The 23,390-nt window shown below is 35.6% G+C and overlaps 3 protein-coding genes across 7 annotated transcripts; 2 read left to right on the top strand and 1 right to left on the bottom strand.

The window, feature by feature from the left end:
- The first annotated feature begins 5,941 nt into the window (after positions 1 to 5,941).
- Positions 5,942 to 8,569, top strand: LOC108215219 (uncharacterized). Of its 2 annotated transcripts, none has more exons than XM_017387627.2 (3): positions 5,942 to 6,112; positions 6,996 to 7,229; positions 8,344 to 8,569. In XM_017387627.2, exons 1-3 carry the CDS (start codon positions 6,095 to 6,097, stop codon positions 8,401 to 8,403), a joined length of 312 nt encoding a protein of 103 aa, XP_017243116.1. In that variant the 5' UTR covers positions 5,942 to 6,094; the 3' UTR covers positions 8,404 to 8,569. The 2 variants fall into 2 exon arrangements, with proteins under 2 accessions (XP_017243116.1, XP_017243108.1); XM_017387619.2 differs by lacking the exon at positions 8,344 to 8,569 and adding an exon at positions 7,931 to 8,232 and having other exon boundaries at positions 5,950 to 6,112.
- A 3,114-nt stretch (positions 8,570 to 11,683) lies between these two features.
- Positions 11,684 to 17,875, bottom strand: LOC108204237 (developmentally-regulated G-protein 3). The gene is made up of 10 exons (XM_017373571.2): positions 17,609 to 17,875; positions 16,548 to 16,601; positions 16,047 to 16,220; positions 15,581 to 15,652; positions 14,945 to 15,004; positions 14,639 to 14,748; positions 13,768 to 14,067; positions 12,902 to 13,093; positions 12,259 to 12,310; positions 11,684 to 12,085 (listed from the first exon to the last, which is right to left on the bottom strand). Exons 1-10 carry the CDS (start codon positions 17,648 to 17,650, stop codon positions 12,035 to 12,037), a joined length of 1,107 nt encoding a protein of 368 aa, XP_017229060.2. The 5' UTR covers positions 17,651 to 17,875; the 3' UTR covers positions 11,684 to 12,034.
- A 17-nt stretch (positions 17,876 to 17,892) lies between these two features.
- On the top strand, positions 17,893 to 23,252 carry LOC108204238 (shikimate kinase, chloroplastic). Of its 4 annotated transcripts, none has more exons than XM_017373572.2 (11): positions 17,893 to 18,006; positions 18,460 to 18,727; positions 19,384 to 19,442; positions 20,043 to 20,097; positions 20,183 to 20,255; positions 20,761 to 20,848; positions 21,391 to 21,473; positions 21,575 to 21,704; positions 22,107 to 22,185; positions 22,630 to 22,694; positions 22,972 to 23,252. In XM_017373572.2, exons 2-11 carry the CDS (start codon positions 18,511 to 18,513, stop codon positions 23,005 to 23,007), a joined length of 885 nt encoding a protein of 294 aa, XP_017229061.1. In that variant the 5' UTR covers positions 17,893 to 18,006; positions 18,460 to 18,510; the 3' UTR covers positions 23,008 to 23,252. The 4 variants fall into 4 exon arrangements, with proteins under 4 accessions (XP_017229061.1, XP_017229064.1, XP_017229062.1 ...); XM_017373573.2 differs by having other exon boundaries at positions 17,904 to 18,006; positions 18,466 to 18,727; XM_017373574.2 differs by having other exon boundaries at positions 17,931 to 18,006; positions 22,107 to 22,160.
- The last annotated feature ends 138 nt before the right edge of the window (positions 23,253 to 23,390 follow it).

The following is a 23,390-nucleotide window of genomic DNA, read 5'->3' as shown; positions in this document are numbered from 1 at the left end:
CGCCAACTGATTTGAACTCCAAAATAAACAAGAATGGCGCTTAAATAAATAATATGTCTAATTGATTCAAGTGCCAAAATAATCCAAGTAAGAAGTGGCGCCTAGGCATAGAGTATTGTGACTCTAGTTATGGAGGATATGTACTTTGGTTAAGGGAAAATCAAGTGGCGCTTGGCTTCCTACTATACATATGTGATATCACCTGACTGTCAATTATGGTCAAGATATGTGTGTTGCTAGTTAAATTTTAAAAAAAATTACTTTCTAAGTGTTTTATTTAGTGGCGCCATACACTATGAAGCACCACTTAATGAGGAAGCGTCACTTACAGCTTGAGTTAACCGGAAGCGCCATTTGACAAAAGAAATGTTTATGTAAAGTCAAGTGGTGCCACACCCTCTTGTCCATGAGTATTAGTGTGCCAGTTGAAAATCTGGAGAATATTCTAGATGTAAAGCGCCACTCAACTGATACATACATCGGAAGATAAAGGGATTAGTTGCTTAACCGTTCATGGTTAGATTAATTGAAGTCTATAAATAGATTCAAGTATTTTAATTTAAAAATAACAACATACAAATTGTATTGTTCACGCTACTCACACACATACTAACCAAATCTTAGTAAAGATAAATTGATAGCATCATCGAACATTATTGAGATTAGATCTATAGCAACTTTATAGCAACTTTCGAGATTTATATCAATACAATTATTTCTCAAACTTGCTGGAATTATTTAATTACAATTAAGGATAAAAAACCCAAACATTTCATAAGTTAAATTAAATTCAAGAATGATGACGTATTTAACCTCTTCTTCATTTTGAACTAACACATTTACACGGATGGTATATTTGACATTTAGATTAACATTGATATATAATAATATCCAATTTTTTTCATAATGAAGTTTTCACTTTTCAACATGTCGTTATGAAGCTTGCTAGAATTTTCTTTGTCAGTGTTTTTACCAAAATTTGCGGGGTTAAAAGCCAAGCCTATTTAATTTCTATAACAATGAAGTACGTGTTTTTGTGTATGAATAATTAAAAGATCGAATGGATGAATATCGAAAAGAAAATAAAAGACAAGAACACAATCAATTTTGGTGACGCGGAAAACCCCTTGTAAAAGGTTAAAAACCGCGGGTGGGAATGTCCCAGCCAAATATCCACTATAATGTTGTAATATCAGCTTACAAGTATGAGAAATACAAGATAAAAGCATAAAAAGATGTTGTCATCAGCTCCAAAGGAGTTCACATCCGTCATCAATGTGCACCCGTCGGCAGCAGAGAGTTCCCATCGGCAGCATGATTTGAGAGAGATGTAGATGTAGAGCTCAGTTGATAGAAGATGAAGAAGCTCTGGTGGGTGTACTGTAGTTGTCCGATATGTAGGAGATACGTATGATATATATATCATGTGGTTTTAGGGCTTGGGCTTTAGGTTTATACGTAAGAAAAGTTGAGTTGTGAGGGTGTGTAGATGATAAGTATGCTTGAGTAGATGTAGATGACCTGTGCTTATCTCATCTTCTTGTGGTATTTATAGCTGATTTTGAGCTTAAACCGTGGGCTATTTTATAGGAAGGTGAGTTGCATAAGTGTAGGAAAGTGATAAGGTTGTTACCAACCTTATCTCCTATTTTTCAGGACAAGTTTGATGACAGGTTGAATGATTCTGCAGTCGTCCCTTGATTGTAGGAGTCAACCTCTATCCATCAGCATTATTTGTTCCTTATATGTCCGCACGCGTCATGTCGTCAGTACTTCCCGTCGTGTCAGTGCAGTTCCCGTCGTGTCCTGACGCCTGTAAAATCTGGGTACAAACAATAGCCCCTAATTTTATTGGGTGGAGGCATGCAACCAATGAAATTATTTCTAGAACACTCCGTTTTCTTCAGATCATGGCAAATAGGAACACCGATGCTATGTTAAAATACTGACGCTTGCAACATGTGATCATGTCATGTCGATTTGTCTTGTATCGAGTCTCAATCTCGTTGTGTCATTGTAATGTTGTCATTGTTGTCTAAATCTTCCAATGATAAAAACATCAATGAGTAGCTGTTTTGTTGTCGTTAGTTTTTCGTTCTAAGATGAGAACATTTTGTATTCGTTTTAGTTGTTTGTAGGCTTGGATATAGTTTTAATCAGCGTTGTAGTATTAACATGTCAAGTTGTATGCTGTTGCTTTGCATTATATATGTAAAACCCCTTGTAGATGTCTTCTGACATGTGCAAGACGTCGTATATAATCTTGTGATTGTCGGCTGCGTATTTCTATGTGTTTGTGGCTTGAAATTGTTCCATGTGACCCCTGAATTTGGAGTGATCATGACGTAATGAATAGGAGTACCAACACGTAAAGTGTTTTGTAGTATGTCTTCCGTTCGTAATATGTAACTTGTAGGCATGATTTGTAACTCGTCATCGTGACTATAACGTGATATGTTGATTGTAACCGTAATATGTCACTTGTAATTGTAATGTGCGACATGTAATCAATGCAATCTGTCATGACACTTGTAGGTGATGACATGTGGAAATGTACGTTGTAATTCATGTGTCCGACCAAGGGTCGTGACTTGCGTGATTTTGTGGAGTTTTCGTCGACATGTATGTTGAATACGTCGATGTGTCTAAAGTTGTAATATGCGTAATTGTAGTCGACATATATATTTTTCAAACGTTGATGCACGTAGTTTATGTATTCGACAAATATATATATTCGATGAATATATAATTTTCAGACGTTGATGCATGTAGTATATGTATTCGACAAATATATAATTTTCAAACGTTGATGTATTCGACAAATTTGTTTATTTTCAAACGTCGATGCATGCATTTGTAGGCTAGTTAAAAGGCCTTTCCCTCTTGAAACTTAGCTCGTAATCGTAATTGTGATTATATAATGTTTAAATACATAATGTTGAAATGCATCATTATTCGTGGCGTCGTTAGTTATTTGTGTAATGTGTAGTCTTGTCATCATCATCTTTAGATAATGATCAACCGTAGTAGGATGGGTGATCAGCCCTCCTTGTATATTAGATATGTTTCTAGTTTGTATCTACACAACTTCATGTCACAATAAAGATGATAATGAAGTTGCTAACTTTAAACAAATAGATATGAAGACAACTTGTAAGCACTTGCATAATCATATTTCATCACATATATCAAATCAAGTAGAGTAGCAAGTCATGTAGAAAACAAGCACATGTATCATTATGCTTAGATCACAAATCATTCAAGCAAACATTTACTCGAAGCATGAAATATCATCTAAATGGCATAAGCCCAAGTAAAGATCAATCAACTTATTATCATATTGCTAAAGACTAAGAGAACAAAGAGGATTAGTTCACTTACATGTGATAAAATTTCAAAAGTAGCACGTTCGAGTCATTGGGGACTTGTAATTCGTAATTTGCAATGTATCGTTGAATCTCATTGGAGTCGTCGGACACTTCTAGAGGTTTCACGTCATGTTGTTGACCGTCATGTCCCTTGTCATCAAGCTGACCTTAATCAACTTTTTTGGACTTGTCGCAACAAGTAGTCTCTTTTTGACTATTTCTTTTATGTTTATCCTTCCTGGTCATGTCATGTCTTCTTCCTTTACATCATGTCGAACGCGTTCATCACGTCGTGTCTAGACAGGTGAAGATTTTGGATATGACATCAGCCCCATGTGTTTTGACTCTTGTCGTCATGTTGTTGGTCTCTTTAGACGTTGTAGTCAACTCAGGTTGGAGTTGGATATTTCCAGAATCGTCACCAACCGTGTCGTCGAAATGTGTATGTCTTTGACATGTTTCTCTTTCATTCATCCGTAGAGTAATATTCAAAATTTTCATGTCCGTCTTCTTCAATTCCATATCCTTGGTTCGCACGTCGTTCATTGTTGGCGTCTGCGTAGTCGTCATCCATATCTTGTTGTTCGTGTCGCATTACGTGTTGTTTACTAGTACCCGTCAGACGTGATGAGATGAATGTAACTTGTTCCCATCGTACATGTCATGGTCGTTTGCGATTACTTCAGGTATGTTTAACCTTGAATAGTACCCTCTTGGAGTCTTTGTGTACCTCTTGACAGATGTGACACATGCATGCCGTCGTCTTCTCAAACTATCACGTGTTGTAGGTTGTAGGCGTCGGTGATATATGGACATGTTGATCAACTCGTCGGGCAGTCCCCTGAACCATGATAATGTTGGACGTATCGGTGTAATTTCGAGATGTTTACTCATGAATGGTCTTCGTAATGCATTAAAGATCAGTGTCGTAAACTTCCATTGTGTGTGTTGAGTGTCGTGTTCTTCAATTCAGCCAACCCGTCGACATGAGCTCCAGCCAACCCGTCAGATAGCTACATGTTTGTAACCAGAAATCTTTTTTGTATGTCAACCAAAGTGATGTGATATATGAACGTATAACTAGTGTATCATGTCGTCTGTCTCTTGTAGCACCTTTTGAACCGATTAATATGCGCGTCGATGTGAACTCCATTGTCATAGAAATCATGTAAGTGCTTCGCTAGTTTCCCACAGACGGCGCCAATTGTTTTTACCAAAATTTGCGGGGTTAAAAGCCAAGCCTATTTAATTTCTATAACAATGAAGTACGTGTTTTTGTGTATGAATAATTAAAAGATCGAATGAATGAATATCGAAAAGAAAATAAAAGACAAGAACACAATCAATTTTGGTGACGCGGAAAACCCCTTGTAAAAGGTTAAAAACCGCGGGTGGGAATGTCCCAGCCAAATATCCACTATAATGTTGTAATATCAGCTTACAAGTATGAGAAATACAAGATAAAAGCATAAAAAGATGTTGTCATCAACTCCAAAGGAGTTCACGTCCGTCATCAATGTGCACCCGTCGGCAGCAGAGAGTTCCCGTCGGCAGCATGATTTGAGAGAGATGTAGATGTAGAGCTCAGTTGATAGAAGATGAAGAAGCTTTGGTGGGTGTACTGTAGTTGTCCGATATGTAGGAGATAAGTATGATATATATATCATGTGGTTTTAGGGCTTGGGCTTTAGGTTTATACGTAAGAAAAGTTGAGTTGTGAGGGTGTGTAGATGATAAGTATGCTTGAGTAGATGTAGATGACCTGTGTTTATCTCATCTTCTTGTGGTATTTATAGCTGATTTTGAGCTTAAACCGTGGGCTATTTTATAGGAAGGTGAGTTGCATAAGTGTAGGAAAGTGATAAGGTTGTTACCAACCTTATCTCCTATTTTTCAGGACAAGTTGGATGACAGGTTGAATGATTCTGCAGTCGTCCCTTGATTGTAGGAGTCAACCTCTATCCATCAGCATTATTTGTTCCTTATATGTTCGCACGCGTCATGTCGTCAGTACTTCCCGTCGTGTCAGTGCAGTTCCCGTCGTGTCCTGACGCCTGTAAAATCTGGGTACAAACAGTCAGCCGGATTAATTTAACTTGGGAGCATTGTAAAGTTTGCTCATAGGTGAAAGCTCCCCTCACTTCATAACCTTTTTGTTACAAAATCCGTTTGCATGCTTTACCTTTTACATATTTTTTTCTTCAAACAATGGCTGCTTTGGTCTACACTTTAGTTCAAAATTTTAACAGGAAAGTCAAAAATTACATGCCAACAATTGTGTATTGTGTGATGCATCATATTTATAATTTATCAGATATATATACCTGAATAATAATATAATATATCTTTGTGTGAGCTGTTAAAATTGGATCATAATTTAAAGTTGAAGAGTTTTATTTGTTTATCTAAAAGATATACTGTTCCTAATATGTTGAACATACAGATATTTATTAATTTGATGAAAATATTTGATATATATTTATTAAAATTATTTAAATCTCATAATTAATTATGAGATTTATTATGGTAAACTACAAAAAAGGACATGGTGCAGAACAATAGAAGGTTACATAGACTCAGAGATAAACAATTTCCTATCTATATCATACAACTGCTTCACTTGTAACAAAAAACAACTCTCCTGTACATACACACACAAATCTCTCTCTCTCTCTCTCTCTCTCTTTCTTATTGCTTCAGAAGCCATCTCTGCTCTGCTTCAGTTCATGGAAGATCAGAAGCAAGTAAGATTCTGTACCTTGTTGATTCTCATGCTTATATTTGTATTTGTTTGCCTTGTTTACATATTACCATATCAAGCTTCTCTGCGAATATACACAAATATAAATTTATTATCCTTAATTTTCATCTCTCGTTCTTTAGTTCATGCATGATTAAGCTATGTCAAAATACATGATTGCCCAGTAATTATAAATATTTTTTTGAAGAATGAACATAAATCAAGGAAGATATTTGGTTGAGTTTATTTTTTAGAATGGGCAAAGTAAGTGGATGTCATGTCATGATCACCATCTTGACCATATGTTATATTTTAATTACACTAATCTACTTGAAGCTTGTGTGTATCCTAGTATTTTTATGTTTTTAGTGAGGTCTTTAACATTCTTAAGCAATTGTCCAGCCTGCAAAATCTGATAGGCCAACTTAAATACTTCATAAGTTGACTTAAGTTAGGTTGTTCTGTAAATAACATCCAGTTCCAGATGTAGCATATGTGAAAAAATTGTTGAGAAAATAGGCTTGTGTTTTTTTATCGGATTTTCTAAACAACCACTTTTTAGTTATGTAGTGAATTTCTATTAGCTACAATATCATTAATAATGATGGCACCGCATGCACAAAAATCTCCGCCAATCAAAATTGTTAGTGTGTGTCCGCCGGCGCACACACTAGAAAAAGACCTTTTTTTATTACCAATTGATCGTCATCTTTCGGGAGCTCAGGGCACGCAGTGAGGTTTGTGGATAGATTCTGCTTTTTATAATTTCGACATGAATAACAGGGATTTCTCAAAATTCACTATGCTAGAGGATCTAAGTTGTACATGTTAGTACTTGTTTATTTCTCCGTTCGATGTAATGAGATCATGATCTTGTGTTGTTTCAGAAATATGAGCCATGGCTATCGGTGCCACAGTTTGGTGACTGGGATTCCAAGGAACAAGTACCGGACTACTCCCTAGATTTCTCCAAGATTCGAGAAATGAGGAAGCAAAATAAGAGGGACGTTTCGAGAGCCAGTCTTGGAAATGAAGAAGAGCTCATCTCTCCCTCCACAAGTAGCACCAAGCCGAGCAAAGTGGATCCTGTTCATGATTGGAGTCAGGACCACTCTGCAACTGTAAGTTTTCTCGGCCTTTGGTCGTCTCATCTCACTGCTGTAATAACTGTCTATTTTCGAGTAAAGGCAGGGTATGGTTGTTTGTTGTTGCAAGTCATTAAGATGCATTCAGAAAATTTAATGTTCTACTTCCTATGACAAGTTTTAAGTGTTTTTGTGCATAGACCATGTTGATTTCAAAGGCCTCTTAGAACCGTTTGGTGGAACTTAGAATAGTAATACCTTATGACGGCGAGTTATTTAATGTGATAACTAATAAGTGTGCAATTTGAATTGTTTGGATAATTTTATATAATAGGCGACTTATGAGTTATTAAAATTGTACTAATAAAATTAAATTTGATAGGTTATTTATTTGAGTGATGAAATTGATTTTTATTAAAATAATCATAAAAATAAAGTAAGTTGTTCAAAAAAGTACATCCTACTAACTCGGCTTTAGCTTTAACTATGTTTCTGGCTTATAACATAAACATACATTTTTCAATTTAAAGTTAAAAATGGCTTTGAGTTCCGGGCTTAAAGCCGCGACTAACACGCTCCTTGTATGAACATATTTTGGTAAGCAACGAATGTAAAGCAGTGATGAATTCAATTGATTTTGGATTCAGGACCATGGACTTGAATAGAAGTACAACACTACTTGATTCTCAACTTCATTGATTGCGCTTTTTAATAATGTTCACTGACTCATATTTCAGATAGCGTTGAGTGACTCCGAGTCCATTATTTTTCATCCAACAGATGACATAAAGATATGCTTGTGTATTGGGAGTGACCCTGTCAGTTGGTTGGGCAGTTATTGATATTTCTAATTCTGCCCGCAACTTGGCTGATAAATCGATGTCCTGAAAAGAAATGCAATATGCTGTATCGCTATATTTGGAAATATGTAGGGTTGCTCATAACGAGGCTATCCGCAGAATGTAATAAGATGTTTACATATGCATCAACCTGAAAATCCACCTGATAATCCATATATATGCAAGCATTCATTGAACTATACCCAGACTTCGTATTAACAAATATATTATATACTTGAAGAACTTAATGTCGCTGCTCTATCCTGACCTGGTTCTGATTTAATTTGGCTTGTGGTTTTATCTTTCTACAGCGAAGAAGAAGCATTTTCAGCTACTTCAATTGCTGCATGAAAGCGGAAGCTGCTCGGTGAACAGTTTCCCGGGTGATGAAATCTGTTGAGGAACAACTATAAATGTTGTCCATCAGCAGAAGAGTCGCAGGCTTACCCTTAATTTTTTTGGAACTATGCTGCCTGTATAATGATATCATTGTATACTAGTACGACAGACTAATAATTAATGTCATTAGTTTGCGTCGATTCAGTTTCATAATTATGCACTTTGTGCATACCAGTAACCAGTATACAAGCTAACAACCCTGTATAGTAAAACTTATGGGGGAGAAGTTGTATACAAAAGGCCAATGCATGAGTAAGTATATACAATACAGGCTAGTGATGCAACAGTAGAGCTGTAATTCGAGTCGGGCGGCTCGCGAGCTCGCCCGGCTCGAACTCGTTTAACTAGGCTCGACTCGGCTCGTTTAGTTAAACGAGCCGAGCTCGGGCAAAGGTTCCGGCTCGTTTAATTAAACGAGCCGGCTCGACTTGACTCGTGAAATTAAACGAGCCGAGTTCGGGTAGAGGTTTAGACTCGATTAAGTGTAAAATTAAACGAGCCGCTCGCCCGGCTCGCTAAAACCGGCTCGTTTAGCTAAACGAGCCGGCTCGACTCGACTCGTGAAATTAAACGAGTCGAGTTCGGGCAGGGATTTAGGCTCGATTAGTTAAACGAGCCGGCTCGGCTCGGCTCGATTAACTTCGGCTCGAATTACGCCCGGCTCGAAACTCGGCTCGCTCGGCCCGAATTACACCCCTATGCAACAGAAAGTAGCTCCTCATAGTTTAAAAGTATGGTCTCGGGGAATTTGTTCTTTTACCTTGGACCAATCCTCGTATTCTTCTTGTGCAACAATACCCCCACTCAAGACCATCTCTTTTCCTAATTAATCTAGATGTCTCTTAAAATAAGTGTTTATTGTTAATTAGTGAGAAATTATTAAAAATACTTACAATTTATACATAGGGACCAGGTCCCTGGCATACGGCTGCCAGGGACTGGTTAACCAACAGCCCATTTCCTGGCCGTTGGATGTATATCCAGCGGCCAGGATCTTATTAAAATTTTAATATGTCCAGCGCTTTTTTAGCGCTGGACAGGGATTCCCACGTCCAGCGCTAAAAAAGCGCCCACGTCCAGCGCTAAAAAAGCGCTGGACGTGGGAATCCCTGTCCAGCGCTAATAAAGCGCTGGACACATTAAAATTTTAATAAGATCCTGGCCGCTGGATATGCATCCAACGGTCAGGAAATGGGCGCTTGGTTAAGCGCTCCACAGCAATCGGTTGCTGTGGACCGCTACCCTTATACATATGAATAGACTTTCTTGTATGATTTATTAATATAATAATAAAATATTATTAAATATCCTTTAAAGTAGTCTTTTATATTTTTGTAAAATCAAATTTTAAAATAAAAATAAGTCATTAAAAAAACTAACATTTTCAACTTCTCAGATTCAATTAAAAATTGACTTGTAAATTTCTTACACAAAATAAGTTGGTTCCTATTTATAAATCCAAAAGGGGAATAATATCATTATAAATCCAAAAGGGGAATAATATCAAATTGGTGACTCGTTCCATTCGAATATATCAAGTAAGTCGCCACTTTCCAGTTTGACTCAAATTAGTCACTGAAGTGCCTTTTTTGTTCAGCATGTCAGAGTCAAACAAGTGGAATGGTTGTTTTCAACGTTAAACGTTAAAATAAACATTAAATCAGCAGAAGACCGCCACGTGGAGATGAGTTGGCATGCTGACTAGATTAAGACAAAATAAAATCCAAAGAATCTCATACAAATATACACACATACATACATGCGCGGGAACTGAATGACTTATACATATATAGATGTATATGTGTATGTATATGTGTATATTTGTATGAGATTCTTTGGGTTTTATTTTGTCTTAATCTAGTCAGCATGCCAACTCATCTCCACGTGGCGGTCTTCTGCTGATTTAAGGTTTATTTTAACGGGCTGAACAAAAGAGACACTTTGGTGACCAATTTGAGTCAAACAAAAAAATAGTGACTTACTTGATATATTTGAATAAAACGAGTCACCAATTTGATATTTTTTCCAATCTAAAAGTTCAAGACTTTTAAACCATCCAAATAGTACCTTTATCACCATCTTTTTTTTTTTTTTTTGCTAACATGTTATATTCTTGGGAGACGCAAACCCAAGCACAAACTCTCAAAAGGGCTCAGTTCGTTAGAATGATACAAATTGAGCTCAAATCTCCCCCATCCCGTGAACGGACATCACTCCAAGAAATGGATCGTCTTTAAAAAGTTCAGGCAACAAACATTTCCATAATAATTATTCTAGACCGTGAACACCTTCCAATAACTTATACTCCCTCCGTCCCAGTCAATTCTATACAGTTTCCTTTTTGGATGTCCCATCATTTCTATACATTCCCAAAATAGCAACTTTTTATAATATAAAACACTACAACACCCACTACATTCTCCCACTATCTCCATTTTATAACAATAAAAACACTATTACACCCACTACTTTCCTCCACTATCTCAAATCTATTATTAAAAAATATATGGGTCCCGCCACTTTACCTACTTTCCATTTAACTTTACTCATTTCTTACACTTTTTCTTGGTCTCCGTGTCCATTCCCAATGTATATAACTCACTGGGACGGAGGGAGTATTATTATGGAAATGGACATACCTAACATTTTCATAATAACCACTGTGAATCTGTCCCTAGCTAAGATGTCAGTAACATCGCACACCTCTTGCCTATTTTTTCCCTCCGCGACTCTTCCGAGCGACTTGATCTCCTTGCCAATGTGATAAATCTTAATCTCTTTTCAGCACTTGCCAATAAAGCTCCGCAAATGATCCCCGAAACCATGTTTTTCAGTTGCATGTTCTTGCTGAAGGATACTGTTCCTTTCCGAGATGACTGCAGCTTCATTGGTAACATCTCTGTTGTTTATCCACTTGAGAATCCGGGGATCAGATGCTAGTTTTGTTTCTGCATCACTTACAGAAGATTGCAGGCAGTCAATTTCATCTCTGAGCCACCGTACACCATCTTTCACTTTCTAGTGTTAACTTCCTCTCTAATATAGTCCCAAGCTTTTCAGTTGCAAAAGATACAGCTATAAATATGTTAGGGACGTGTTACAATTTAATTGTAAACATGACCATATTGTAAGATTGTAACGAGACTTGCCAAAGTTTCTGATAGATCAAGACCTAGTACACTTGCAAGATCATTCAAATTTGACTGAATTACCTTCAAGATCAGTCTTAAATTTGTGCATAGCCAATGTAAATTGCTGATAAAATTAGAAGTTCAACATTCAATAAACTCAAGTTGTAAAGTGTTTAACAAATAGCTCACACATTTCTTGTGATATAACACCCAACATCCCTCCAGACATTTGGTTCACAAGACAGGCTCTTGACACATACTAGAATAACGGAGCTTAAACATGCTTTGCTTCTTTTAATTTGTAATACTACTTTGGGACAAAAAGCTGGAACAAGCTGCTTAACAACATCAAGCCATCATTACCAAAACTAATACTAGCTGGGTGCCATGTCCAGGACAGAGAACGCAGTAAACCAACCCAGCACTCTAAGAGTTTTAATACACTTCAGAACATGCGTTCTGAATTGTAACCTCACACCTTTTTTATAATTTGCACAACATCTTCGTCTTCAAGTTCATGCTCCTGGTATTGAAGAAAACAAAAGGTTGAAGTATAAAGAGACGTCATAAATGTTTACTAACATCACCATGACTATGCAACATAAAAAATACACAAGAAGATTACGGTTTTAAGAAAATAAAAGAACGGCCATATAAATATAGCATAATCGCAAACAATTTCATATAGTATTATACCTTGCCCACTCTTTGTGGTTTGTGCTTTGCGCTTGATCCCCAAACCAATGCACTGCATCATTACAGAGTTAATTTATGAGACTATTGTGAGAAGGATAATGAATTCCATATGTGCATTTTAGTACCAAAAGCTATGTTACTCGGACTAGGCTAGAAGTGTCCGACATGGATACGTGTCCATGCAACGGACTTGATAATATTTTGAAAAATGTACATGTTTTCGGCCTAAAATAAGTGCCCAAGTCCAAGTTTCCATGTCCGACGTGGGGAACTTCAAGACAAAATGAAGAGTCCGAGTAACATAGGCCAAAAGTATCATCTCAAAGAAAAAAATTGCAAGCACCAAGAACAGAAGGGCAATTTCTAGATGTGATATTCTCAAATAACGCTCTGGTTCTGTTTACATCATAGCATCTTAAATAATTACTCTACAAGGAAGATGAATCATTATAATTAGGAAACTTATAGTTTAGTTGAGATTTTAAGAGTAAGTTTAATGACCTAGCAGGCTAAATATTTCTGGTGAACATTCAACAACTGTGTTGACCCTTGACTAATTTTATAGAGCAGTTTACAGAATATACCCAAGGCCCAATTTTGAAAACCCTTGTGAGACTAGGATGACATTAAGGAGAACACTCACTACTTAAATTGTTTAAGCATGTCCTTGTGGATTCTGGTGCAGAAGTCCCCGACTGTTCTTCTCTTTGATGACAAGATTACAGGGTCCTCGTAATCTGGATTCATCCCTTTTGGCTTGGTGTATATGCGAGTTAAACATAGATACTCCCAAACCATGTCCAGCAAGCCATCAAGATTCCATTCCAAGTGAGCACTGCAGCAAAGACATGAACTTACAATTAGAGCTTTCTTAACTTTGTAAATGACAGGCAAGCACCAAGACAGTTTACATTGAAGCATTCTGCAAAATGCACCTGAATGGCTGACACTCATGCTGCTATAGTATATCAAGTTCTTAAACTACATAGAAATCATTTCGTGGATAAAGAGAAATCGTATTCCATATGCTATGACTGACAATGGACTGGCCTGCTATGTACTTGCCATCATCAACTTTACACCGGGCTATAGCCCTAAACAAAAGAGTAATATATACAGCCTATGTGTCAAGCAGAACCACTACTAACAAAGATATTATCTATATTAGGAATAGGAATAGGACTCGTGTATGTCAACAATGTAATTAATTGTAAACTTCTTACATGATCTTGACGTCAGTTATGTAGTTTTACAACATCGGAATACTACAATTTCAGAAATTTATTAACGAAGTAAATTACAAGGTTTAATACAAAAAACTAAATCAAATGAGTAAAAACCAATGTAGAATTAGCATAACACAAAATGAATAAACATGAATTTATATACGGGATACCATATATTGTTTCCATTCACAGGGATCACTTGCTCTATATTTTGCTATTCTGCTTGCATGATGTTAAATCAAGATTTCACATGTAAACACGAGTGTTATAACATGATGATTACCTGACAGGACAGTAGTGAGGAAGTCTATCGAGAATTTCTAGCTCTTCAAGTGTTATCTGATCTATCTTGTTGACAGCATATATGCAGGGCATATACACCCGACTCCCTTCAATGACGTCAATGAGATCGTCAGCAGTTGCATCATTCCTCAGGGTAAGATCAGCATTGTGTATTTTGTATTCGCTGCAAATTGCTTTCACAGTGTCGAGGTCCAGATGTGTATTGGGTACTGTAGATGTGAAGTTTATGCCACCCTTTTCTTTTTTTCTAAATGTCAGGTTAGGGGGTTCCTTGTTCAACCTAAATAAAGAGGAAGATCAGAGTAAAGAGATGTGCAGCATTAGAAAGAAGAGAAAAGAAAAATAAAGCAGGAGGAAAATGAATGCACAAGTGACATGTTACAAATATGCTTCCAAGAATGGGCATCTCCTCACCAATAACAGACCCTATTCTGGTCAAGAAACACTAAATTGTTTATCCTCAACAAGACCTTTTCTGTTAAAATCACTATATTGGTAATACAAGACACAAACAGCCAAGTACACAAATGAAGACATCATTCCTGTTTTAATTGGTAGTCTTGTTATCTAGATCTTCTGACATATTACATATTGTTTGCATTTTTCAATTTAAACATTAAGATATATTTTAGATATTATGTACTATTAATTCAGACAGTCTTCCAGCTTCACCCAAGCTTGTTACACTGTTCATATGTACTATTACTACTACCAGTCTTCAAGCTACAGCGAACCTTGTTACATTGTTCATATACTAAAAACATTTCGCAAGACAGTTTGATAGCTTCTACAAAAACCAAAAAAAAATAATGAAACTTTACACAATATAAGACTCCAACAGAAAGGGATACCTAATGCCAAATCCCTCAAGTTCTTTCTCAATCAAACGTTTGTGAGTTATTGGCTTTATTGCATCCAGGACAATTAAAATACAATTGCACGTTCTGGCTGTACTGATAACCTGTAGAATAGAAGTCAGATAGCATATGCATATGAACCAAAAATATCTAGTCAGGGCAGTTGTAAATTCATTTGTGGATCATGATTCTAAACTTAAATATTTCTTACAACAAGACAAACGATAAAATGGAACTTTGTCTCATGGGATGTTTAATGTTTCAGAAAATTACAAAATAATAAACCAACAGCACAATTACCTGTCTTCCTCTACCCTTACCATCCTTCGCACCCTCAATGATACCAGGGAGATCCAACAACTGCCATACATATGATATGACATCAAAGATCAGGATGACTTATAAATACTGAAAATGGCAGGATATAATATTTGAGTAACAAAGGACGTCAATGCCTCAATGCTGCATTCACGATATATTCATGAAATTTCTACAGGATTTAAAAGGCAAAGTCACCAACTGACAAATGTAAGTAAATATAATTTTATCAATTTTATACAAATGATCAGTAATAATGCATATGCACAAGATATACCGACTATAGTTTATATGTACCCAATTTGATGTCATTTCTATACAAAGATGGATCAGTTCTTATTGACCTCTGTGAAGATGCAACATAAATTTAGGACTAAATTGTTTCGGCAGACTAGTTCAATTTGTCATCAGGTGAGTTTTAGTGAATCGTTGCCTGAACTATGGAATCTGTATAATGAGATTTTCATATTTCCTTCGGCATATTATGAAATTTCAACGAGATTATAGACATCTAAACAGACCCAGGTAGTTGTGATACATATATCTAGCAACAGAGTTGTTGGACCCACCAAATAGTTTACTACAGTATATGATAACACTTGCAGTATATAAAAGTACCTGGATTTTAGCCCCTCGATATGTTATCACACCTGGAATGCAGGTTAAGGTGGTAAACTCATACGACGCAACCTGTAACCAATGGGACAAAAAAAACACTTTTAGGAAATGCACAAGTAGCAGTCTTTTTTAACAAACATTTATATCATTGTAGCACTGGACAAAAAGGCATTTATAAAAAGGATTAGGGGAGTAATAAAATGAACTATATAAAACATTTACTTTATGTACTTTGGACTATGTGACAAGCATCTGTTCCACTTGATGTGTTTTAAAATTTCTATGAAAGATTGAGCTTGCAATATTATTTCTAAAGAACATAAGTGATTAGTACAACTATGTCTTCAAATGATATTTTAGTTCATTATTCTTTTTTCTTGTGTTAGAAACCACAAGATACTGGACGTTGTATATGTCAGTTCTTCATATCAAAGATCACAGGGGATCACTTTTAAGAATAGAACACCTCTGAGAAAGTTCCGGTCAACTTGTTTAAAAGCGTTGATTTCCCTACTGACGGAAAACCCACTAAACCAACCCTCGCATCTCCACTTTTGGTAACATCAAACCCTTCACCTGCACCACCACCTCCTTTAGTTGAAGGCTCAAGAAGCTCCCGTCGTAGCTTTGCAAGTTTAGCCTGGCATTAAAAAGAGAATCAGATGAACTTTATAGTTGAAGAAATTAAGCAATGAAAACGTCACAACGAAAAAAACTAGCTAGAAAGATACTGTGAAATGGTCGTCAGATGGTCATGTACTCAAAACGTACTACCTCACTTAAAACCGGAGAGAACTTGGGTTTGTTGTTTTACACATTTTGCAAATACAGTTTTATACTTGAAGTCCAACAAACAAAAATTCAAAACCAAGACATTATTAAGTATCTTTGTTACTTAACATCATTTTAAAGTAGAGAGAATTATTACATATGCTACAATTACATCACATGAAAGAATTATGATTACCTTCAGCAAACCTAAATGGTGGGCAGTAGCTTTATTCTTCTGGGTCCGTGCCATCTAAGAGTGAATAAGAAGGTAAAATCACATCAGCAATATACGAACAAGGCAAAGACAAAATACAAGCACCAGTATCAACATAAGTATAAGATTCTATACAGTCGACCTCAGATCATCACTTGCACCGCAGACAAGTGAAAAATATACATATGAGCTATAAGGAACACTTTACACCAAAGGCTAAGAATTATATGCGCTGGTTGGTAATAATCCAGTATATTATGTTCTTCTCATAGTATATTTTAGGTTAGTAACGTTCAATAATTGCACTTAACAAAGATTTCTTATTTTTTCTTGTACTGTACTGTACCTCATAAATCCATTATACCACACGATTTATGGGATCAAAGATAAACTACACACTTCACCTCTCCTAGACTCTCAGCACCTAAAGTTGATTTTTATTAAGCTAGCAACAAGTTCTGTGCAGAAAGTGAGAAATTACACTTGTGTATTTAATGATTATCTGACAGAAAATAATAACCTGAAAACTGCCTCATCAAATAAAACATTACTTTATAGAATATAATTCGATCACCACATAAAATTATAGCCTATTTAAAGCTTCTTTCACCTGAATGGTTTTCGCATCTAAGAAGCTCAAGGCACGGGTACAAGGATACAACAATTTGAGATTATTTTTTTTCATTTATTGAGGTTTAAAACCTAGTGTCTTTCTTAATTTATGACCTAACAGTTCCAAAAATTAAAGCTTCGCCCCAATATAGGCACATCTTCTTGCTCGAAATTTAGTATCATCTATTCTAAATCCCACTGAATATAACCAACCAAGGAAAATATTCTATAATTTAATCCACTAAACCTTATTTTATCAAAAATTTCGTTTCAGCAGGTAGTCATTGAGCTTATACATAAATCTTGTCAAATCAATCATTAACGCAGTTCACAAATCACTATAGATACAGGAGAGAGAGACAGAGTGAGGGAGAGAGAGATGCAGATAAAGGGAGAGATAGATACAGATAGAGGGAGAGAGAGAGATGGACCTCATCTTCGATATCTTTGATTTTCTGCATGACCGTCGACATGGTTGCTGGTTGTACGGTAACCTAACAGACCTTTGTTGGTGTTGATTCAAGACGAAGAAGAAGGATGAGCAGCTGTGGAGAAGAGAAACAACGCTGGTTTTAAGATGGGTTTTATGTGAGACGGATTGGGTTTTAAAATTTATGGAGTTTGTTAATTGATGGAAGCCCAACCCATTAGTATGTCACGCCGAAAGCAACCCAGCCCAACCCATATATATTTTCCTTATTTTTTTTATCAATAAGTTAGGTAGAAATACTTTTCAATGAAAAAAGTTACCAGACCAGAACTTCCCTCACCTACCTCTCTAAAACAAAAACAAAAACTGCAACCACTTCATCTCATTTCCATTTCTCCGGTGAGTCTCTCTTTCCCCTCCTTTTTTTGTGCTCATTGCCATTTTCATCATCAACCATTTACTCATATTGTGTCTCTAATTACAAAAATATACAAACCCATGTTCTTGTTTTGTCTTCTATGATGATTTTGAGTTATTACCAAAAGGGTTACTGTATTAATCATTGGTCATAGCATTAAGTGTAATTTAGATAAAGTTTGAATCTTTACTGATTTTCATGTTATATGGACCATGATAATGTTCTTTATAGCTTTAGTGGAAGATGATTGCAATTGTAATGAAAAGATTAATGCCCTTGGTTTGGGGGGATGAATTGAGATGAGAATGTCATAATTGTGTACTCTTTCATGAGTGTGTGTTTGAAAGTTTCAATTTTTTATGAGTTGGGGATGATTTTTCGAGGTTTATTGGCTGATTTGTATCAAGGGTTGACTAGTCTCTTGGTTTTTGTAGAGGCAGATTGGGAAGAAAAAATATTGAGTTGGTTGTGGCGTGTAGTGACGGATGATGTCTGCTAAAGCTTCACAATGCATGCAGTTCTCGGTGTCTATCGCGTCAGAAAGGACATTAAGGAGAAAAGAGTGTTCATTGCAGTTTCCTCGGAGGTGTAGAGAAGAGAGGTTTCCGATTCTTGTTTCTAGTTATTTGCAACCTAAAAAGGATCTAGCTTATCATAGCTCAGTTGCATTGAAACTTTCGTGTTACCCACAGAATAATGAAGGTAGCTATAACTATTATCTTTGTTTGAGCTGCTTTTTGTTATCGCGGTGTTAGTATGCTTTATTTAGTTGTTAATTTAGTTTACCTTTTAATACAAGATAACCAACTCAGCGAAGTTTTGATAAGAAACTGAGAATTCATACCTATATTAAGTGCACGTAAGGGTCTTTTGATCACATGCACCACTTATTTGCAGAAATTGATTTTCTGTTTATATCAAAAATACATGATGAGATTTTTCAATTTTGCACCATTGTTAAAGCCTGCTTATACTCCACATCTCCTCTCCCTTGAGATGTTGTACATGTTGAACTAAGATCCTAAATATAGTTTCATCAAAACTTTTCACAATCTTGAGGAGAAAGGAAGAAGGAATATTTATTTCCATATTATATACCAAAAAAAAAGAGGCACATTGTGTATATACGAAGTAAATTAAGTATCCTCTGATTCTTAAAATATTTTTTAACAATCAAGATTCCCATATATTACCTTAATTTCTATATAATGTTATAAAGATACACAATAAATCGATCATTGCTGTGTCATGTGATAAAATGATTTTTATTTTCTAATAAACCCATAGGCCATAGTTATGCTACCAGAAATACTACTATCTGCTAGATATTATCCGGTAACAATTTTCTTACTTTGTAGCCTCAGTGTTGGAGTCTGGAACTTATCCTGCTACTTTCGATGAAGCTGTAATTCTAAAGGTAAAATTTCAGAATTCTCCCTTGGCCATGTTTATATATATTTTTTTAATATTTATGAAAAGAGAATGCTAGTCAGTTTCGGGGCTTGTTTGGCGTACATAAAAAAGTTTTTGTCATATAAAAGTCAATTCGTTGACTTTAGACTATAAAGCAAAATATTTTTTTCGTTATAAGTTATTTTTGTTTGGTTACTTACAAGTGTCATACGGTGAGCCGTGATGGTAAAATATTATTATTTGTCCAGTGAAATTAGTAACCTATAAAAGTCACTAAATTAGTACCTCTTTCCCGCTTTTCAAAATTCAACTCACGAGTCAGTTTTAAGCTGTAAAGAGGCTAAAAATAAGGTCCAAATGACCAACAAATTAGTTTTAACTAATTATATGGCCCTTTGCCTGACATTATCTATCCAGTTTATAATGTATTGATTTGGTAAATGTCTTATGTTCAAAGTTTGCTTATACATTGTTGCGTAGATTACTTGTGGAATCTTAATAAGTCTTACACAACTTCTGGTAGCTGATAGGCTGATAGTTTTAATTGGGTTAGACTATTTATGAAGTGCTAATAAGTATTTATCTAACTGTTAGTAATTTGCAGAACAAGTCAGAAGAGATCGAAACATACTTACAAGGAAGGTGCATTTATCTTGTTGGTCAGTTACCCTTTTAATGTTTTCAGCACAAGTAAAAAAGAAGTGCCAGAAACTATATGTGATTTAGCTGATATGGTGCATGCAGGAATGATGGGTTCTGGAAAAACGACGGTTGGCAAGATTCTATCAGAAAATCTTGGTTACTCATTTTCTGACAGGTTTGTGCTCAGTTACATTTTTCCGTTTTTTTATCATTACAAGCACGTGTAGCACCCATGCAAGGGAATGTATCTAAATAGATTGTGCTTAAAATAAAATAAAAAAATAGTGATTGTGAGAACTGAGAATGGTATAGTATAGATTTATAAGAAAACACCCAATTTTCAATTACTTTAAGGCCCAGAGTGACGTAATTTATAAGATCTCCAATATTACCCTAGTAGCATAATAAAACCTTAAAAGTTTAATAACAGGCAACTTTTTTTTATATCATCTGACGAACAAGGGACAAGAAATCATCACAAGTTCAGGTTTAATAGTGTAGTATAGATAGATTTCTATCCAAGAAGATCCTGATAATCTTGATGTCGGTATACAAAACATGATACATTGACATATGCATCTATTACTAGTTTTTGTTATTGTTATATTTGTTGTACGCATGTTGAAGTCTGATAGTCCCATAGTGGTGATTACAATCTGCTACTTTATTTGGTTCTTCAGTGACAGTTTAATAGAGCTGTCTGTTGGAGGAACTACTGTTACTGACATCTTCAAGTTTCATGGAGAAAGCTTCTTCAGAGACAATGAGGTTAGTCAGCAAGAAATGAAATCAATAATCGGCTCAAACTTCATGTTTTCATTTGAAAAGCACCTTAGAAAAGTAATATATATTATATACCAATAAACTACTGAACCACTGCTATACCAGGTTAATCGAGTCATGAGTTACAGATGTGGAAAGCATAATATGAAAACATAAATGTGTATTTATGTATATATAAATGTACTTACACTGTATGTTTGGCAAAGCATACAAAAATCCCTCAGTCTGTCGAGTTTTAAAACCTCATGGACTCCAGATTTTAAGGATTGATTTAATCAGCATGATTATAAAGTTTTTTTTTCCCCCTATATATAGTAATGCATTAACTAATGCATTACTATAATTATAGTTGACCGCACACTTAAAATTCACTTGGACTTAATTTTGTACATGATAAGTACCAGGCGTTTGCAGATAATTTTGTGCAATGAGGATTCAGATGTTTCTGTGTTCTGTTTGTGTGCTGTTAATATGTACACGTGGTCTTGCTTCAATAAAATCTAACTTCACTGTAAGTACTTTGTTAGACTGAGGTATTGAAGAAGCTGTCTTCCATGCAACGGCTAGTTGTTTCAACAGGTGGCGGTGCGGTTATAAGGCCCATTAACTGGTACACAATTTTCTCATTAATATTTGAATGTTTATTAAACTTGGGTTTTGATTACTTCTCATTTGTATAGATCAGTTTAGCTATGTATTTTGTGTTTTCAGGAGACACATGCAAAAAGGAATTAGTGTGTGGTTAGATGTGCCGTTGGAAGCCTTAGCTCGGAGGCTTACATCTGTTGGAACTGAATCTCGACCCCTGCTGCATAACGAATCTGGTGATGCTTACGCGAAGGTGTGTGCACATTACTTGCCAATAAGTCATTTTGGTATATAGAGATAAATGTATCCGTGTTTCTATAGTTAATTGTGATTTCAAGAGTTATGCCATTGCATATTAATTTTAAAACCAAGATGATTATAAAATGTCAATGTTGTTTGTAGTACTATTAAAGTTGATTTGTACTATTCGTATCTGTTTCAATAAGTTACATCAAATTTAAAAGTTCAATGTGTTGTGGTTTGACTTTAAAGAATGTATCTGAATTTACTTGGCAAAAAGAAAGAAAAAAAGAATGAAACCGAGACATCTTCTGAATCAGAAGGGTGTATGTTGTAATTTATTCCATATTAACTTATCTCTGCTGGCTTTTTGACCCATATATTTTGTTTTTCCGCCTTACTTTTCTGTTTGCAGACTTTAAAGCGTTTATGCACTCTCTGGGAGGACAGGAGTGAAGCCTATACCAAAGCAAGTGTTAGGGTTTCTTTAGAAAGTATGATCATAATCAGTAGCCCTGAACAACTGTTATTTTTGGGTCAATTCATCAATCACTTTCTTACTCGTTTCAACTTATTAACTTATTAGTTCTTGACCTTAACTCATAGAATAATTATAATTCTCTCATCCCCAGTCCCCAGCATATCAACCTTTAGAAATTGATTCTAAAAATAAAACTCTGTAAGAAGTAATACTTTGACTAATTCGCGTATATAGCTTTTATGTTGAATTACTTTAGTTTGCTTTTACATTAGCGTCTAAATTAGTATCATCTGGATTCTGGACTCTAAAAGTCAAATGGAGAATTTTCTTGGAACAGATATGATACCAATATATATTTATATTAGAATGAAATTTAAAATAAGTCGTAAATCTCTACATCTCCGTTGACAAGTTTCCATCTCTTAATAATTAAAAAGTGACTCCAATTGTTCTGCAGATATTGCTGCAAAACTGGGTTACAACGATGTATGCAATATCACGCCGACTGCAATTGCAATAGAGGTGTTTCTTTCTTTCTCTAATATATGCATATACAATGCCAGATATAGCATATATGTGCGTCAGTGTGCGCACATCAAAATCTCTTTGCTGGCCATTATTTCAAAATTCTGTTCTGTTAATTGATCTTTCGTGATTCATGTATTTTGTATTGCTTGAATTGTAATAATGTTCTCTAAAGGGTGCTGTATGCCGTTGTCATCTCATCTCTTGCAGTTGAGATTTGCCCTTATATGCCCATCTAAGTTGATTTTTTTCTGATTTAAAATAAAATTGTCAGGCACTTGTGCAAATAGAATATCTGTTGAAGAAATAGAGTTTCCTGGCCATGCCCCCTTGTAAACGCAGAGCTGCACAACCGCAGATATTCAGTTCAATGGAACAGGAAGTTCTCTTAGTTATGTGCTGAAATGTTATAGAATAAATCGATAAGGTTTCTGTATTTCCTTCACCTCGCAATTCTGTTTGTGTTTTCCGGTTTATGATTCATATGTAATGGGAATGAACTTGACAATTAGTTATTTTAATTTTTTGTTAATACAAGCACAAAGGGAGTAATCATATTGATGTGTCGATTGGACCTTAGTAGGGTCTCTTTGTTGGAAAATGTGGGTAGGAGCCCCACATTGACAATTCATTTTGAGCTAGGAATTGAGTAGACATTGTATGCGTGTTCCCAATAAGTTATGCTTGCAGTGT

The sequence above is a fragment of the Daucus carota genome, chromosome 1 (genome assembly GCF_001625215.2).
Source record: "Daucus carota subsp. sativus chromosome 1, DH1 v3.0, whole genome shotgun sequence".
NCBI lineage: Eukaryota > Viridiplantae > Streptophyta > Magnoliopsida > Apiales > Apiaceae > Daucus > Daucus carota.
This window is presented reverse-complemented; position numbering and strand designations above follow the sequence as displayed.

Excerpts from the sequence above, each read along its gene's own strand:
- LOC108215219 (XM_017387619.2), top strand. Across the intron at positions 7,230-7,930 it reads GTCAGGACCACTCTGCAACT|ATAGCGTTGAGTGACTCCGA; the intron begins GTAAGTTTTCTC and ends CTCATATTTCAG.
- LOC108204238 (XM_017373572.2), top strand. The coding sequence starts at position 18,511 with ATGATGTCTGCTAAAGCTTCACAATGCATGCAGTTCTCGGTGTCTATC. Across the intron at positions 20,256-20,760 it reads GGTTACTCATTTTCTGACAG|TGACAGTTTAATAGAGCTGT; the intron begins GTTTGTGCTCAG and ends TTGGTTCTTCAG. Across the intron at positions 22,695-22,971 it reads CGACTGCAATTGCAATAGAG|GCACTTGTGCAAATAGAATA; the intron begins GTGTTTCTTTCT and ends TAAAATTGTCAG.
- LOC108204237 (XM_017373571.2), bottom strand. The coding sequence starts at position 17,650 with ATGTCGACGGTCATGCAGAAAATCAAAGATATCGAAGATGAG. Across the intron at positions 16,221-16,547 it reads ACCATTTAGGTTTGCTGAAG|GCTAAACTTGCAAAGCTACG; the intron begins GTAATCATAATT and ends TTTTAATGCCAG. Across the intron at positions 15,005-15,580 it reads ATCGAGGGGCTAAAATCCAG|TTGTTGGATCTCCCTGGTAT; the intron begins GTACTTTTATAT and ends TATGTATGGCAG.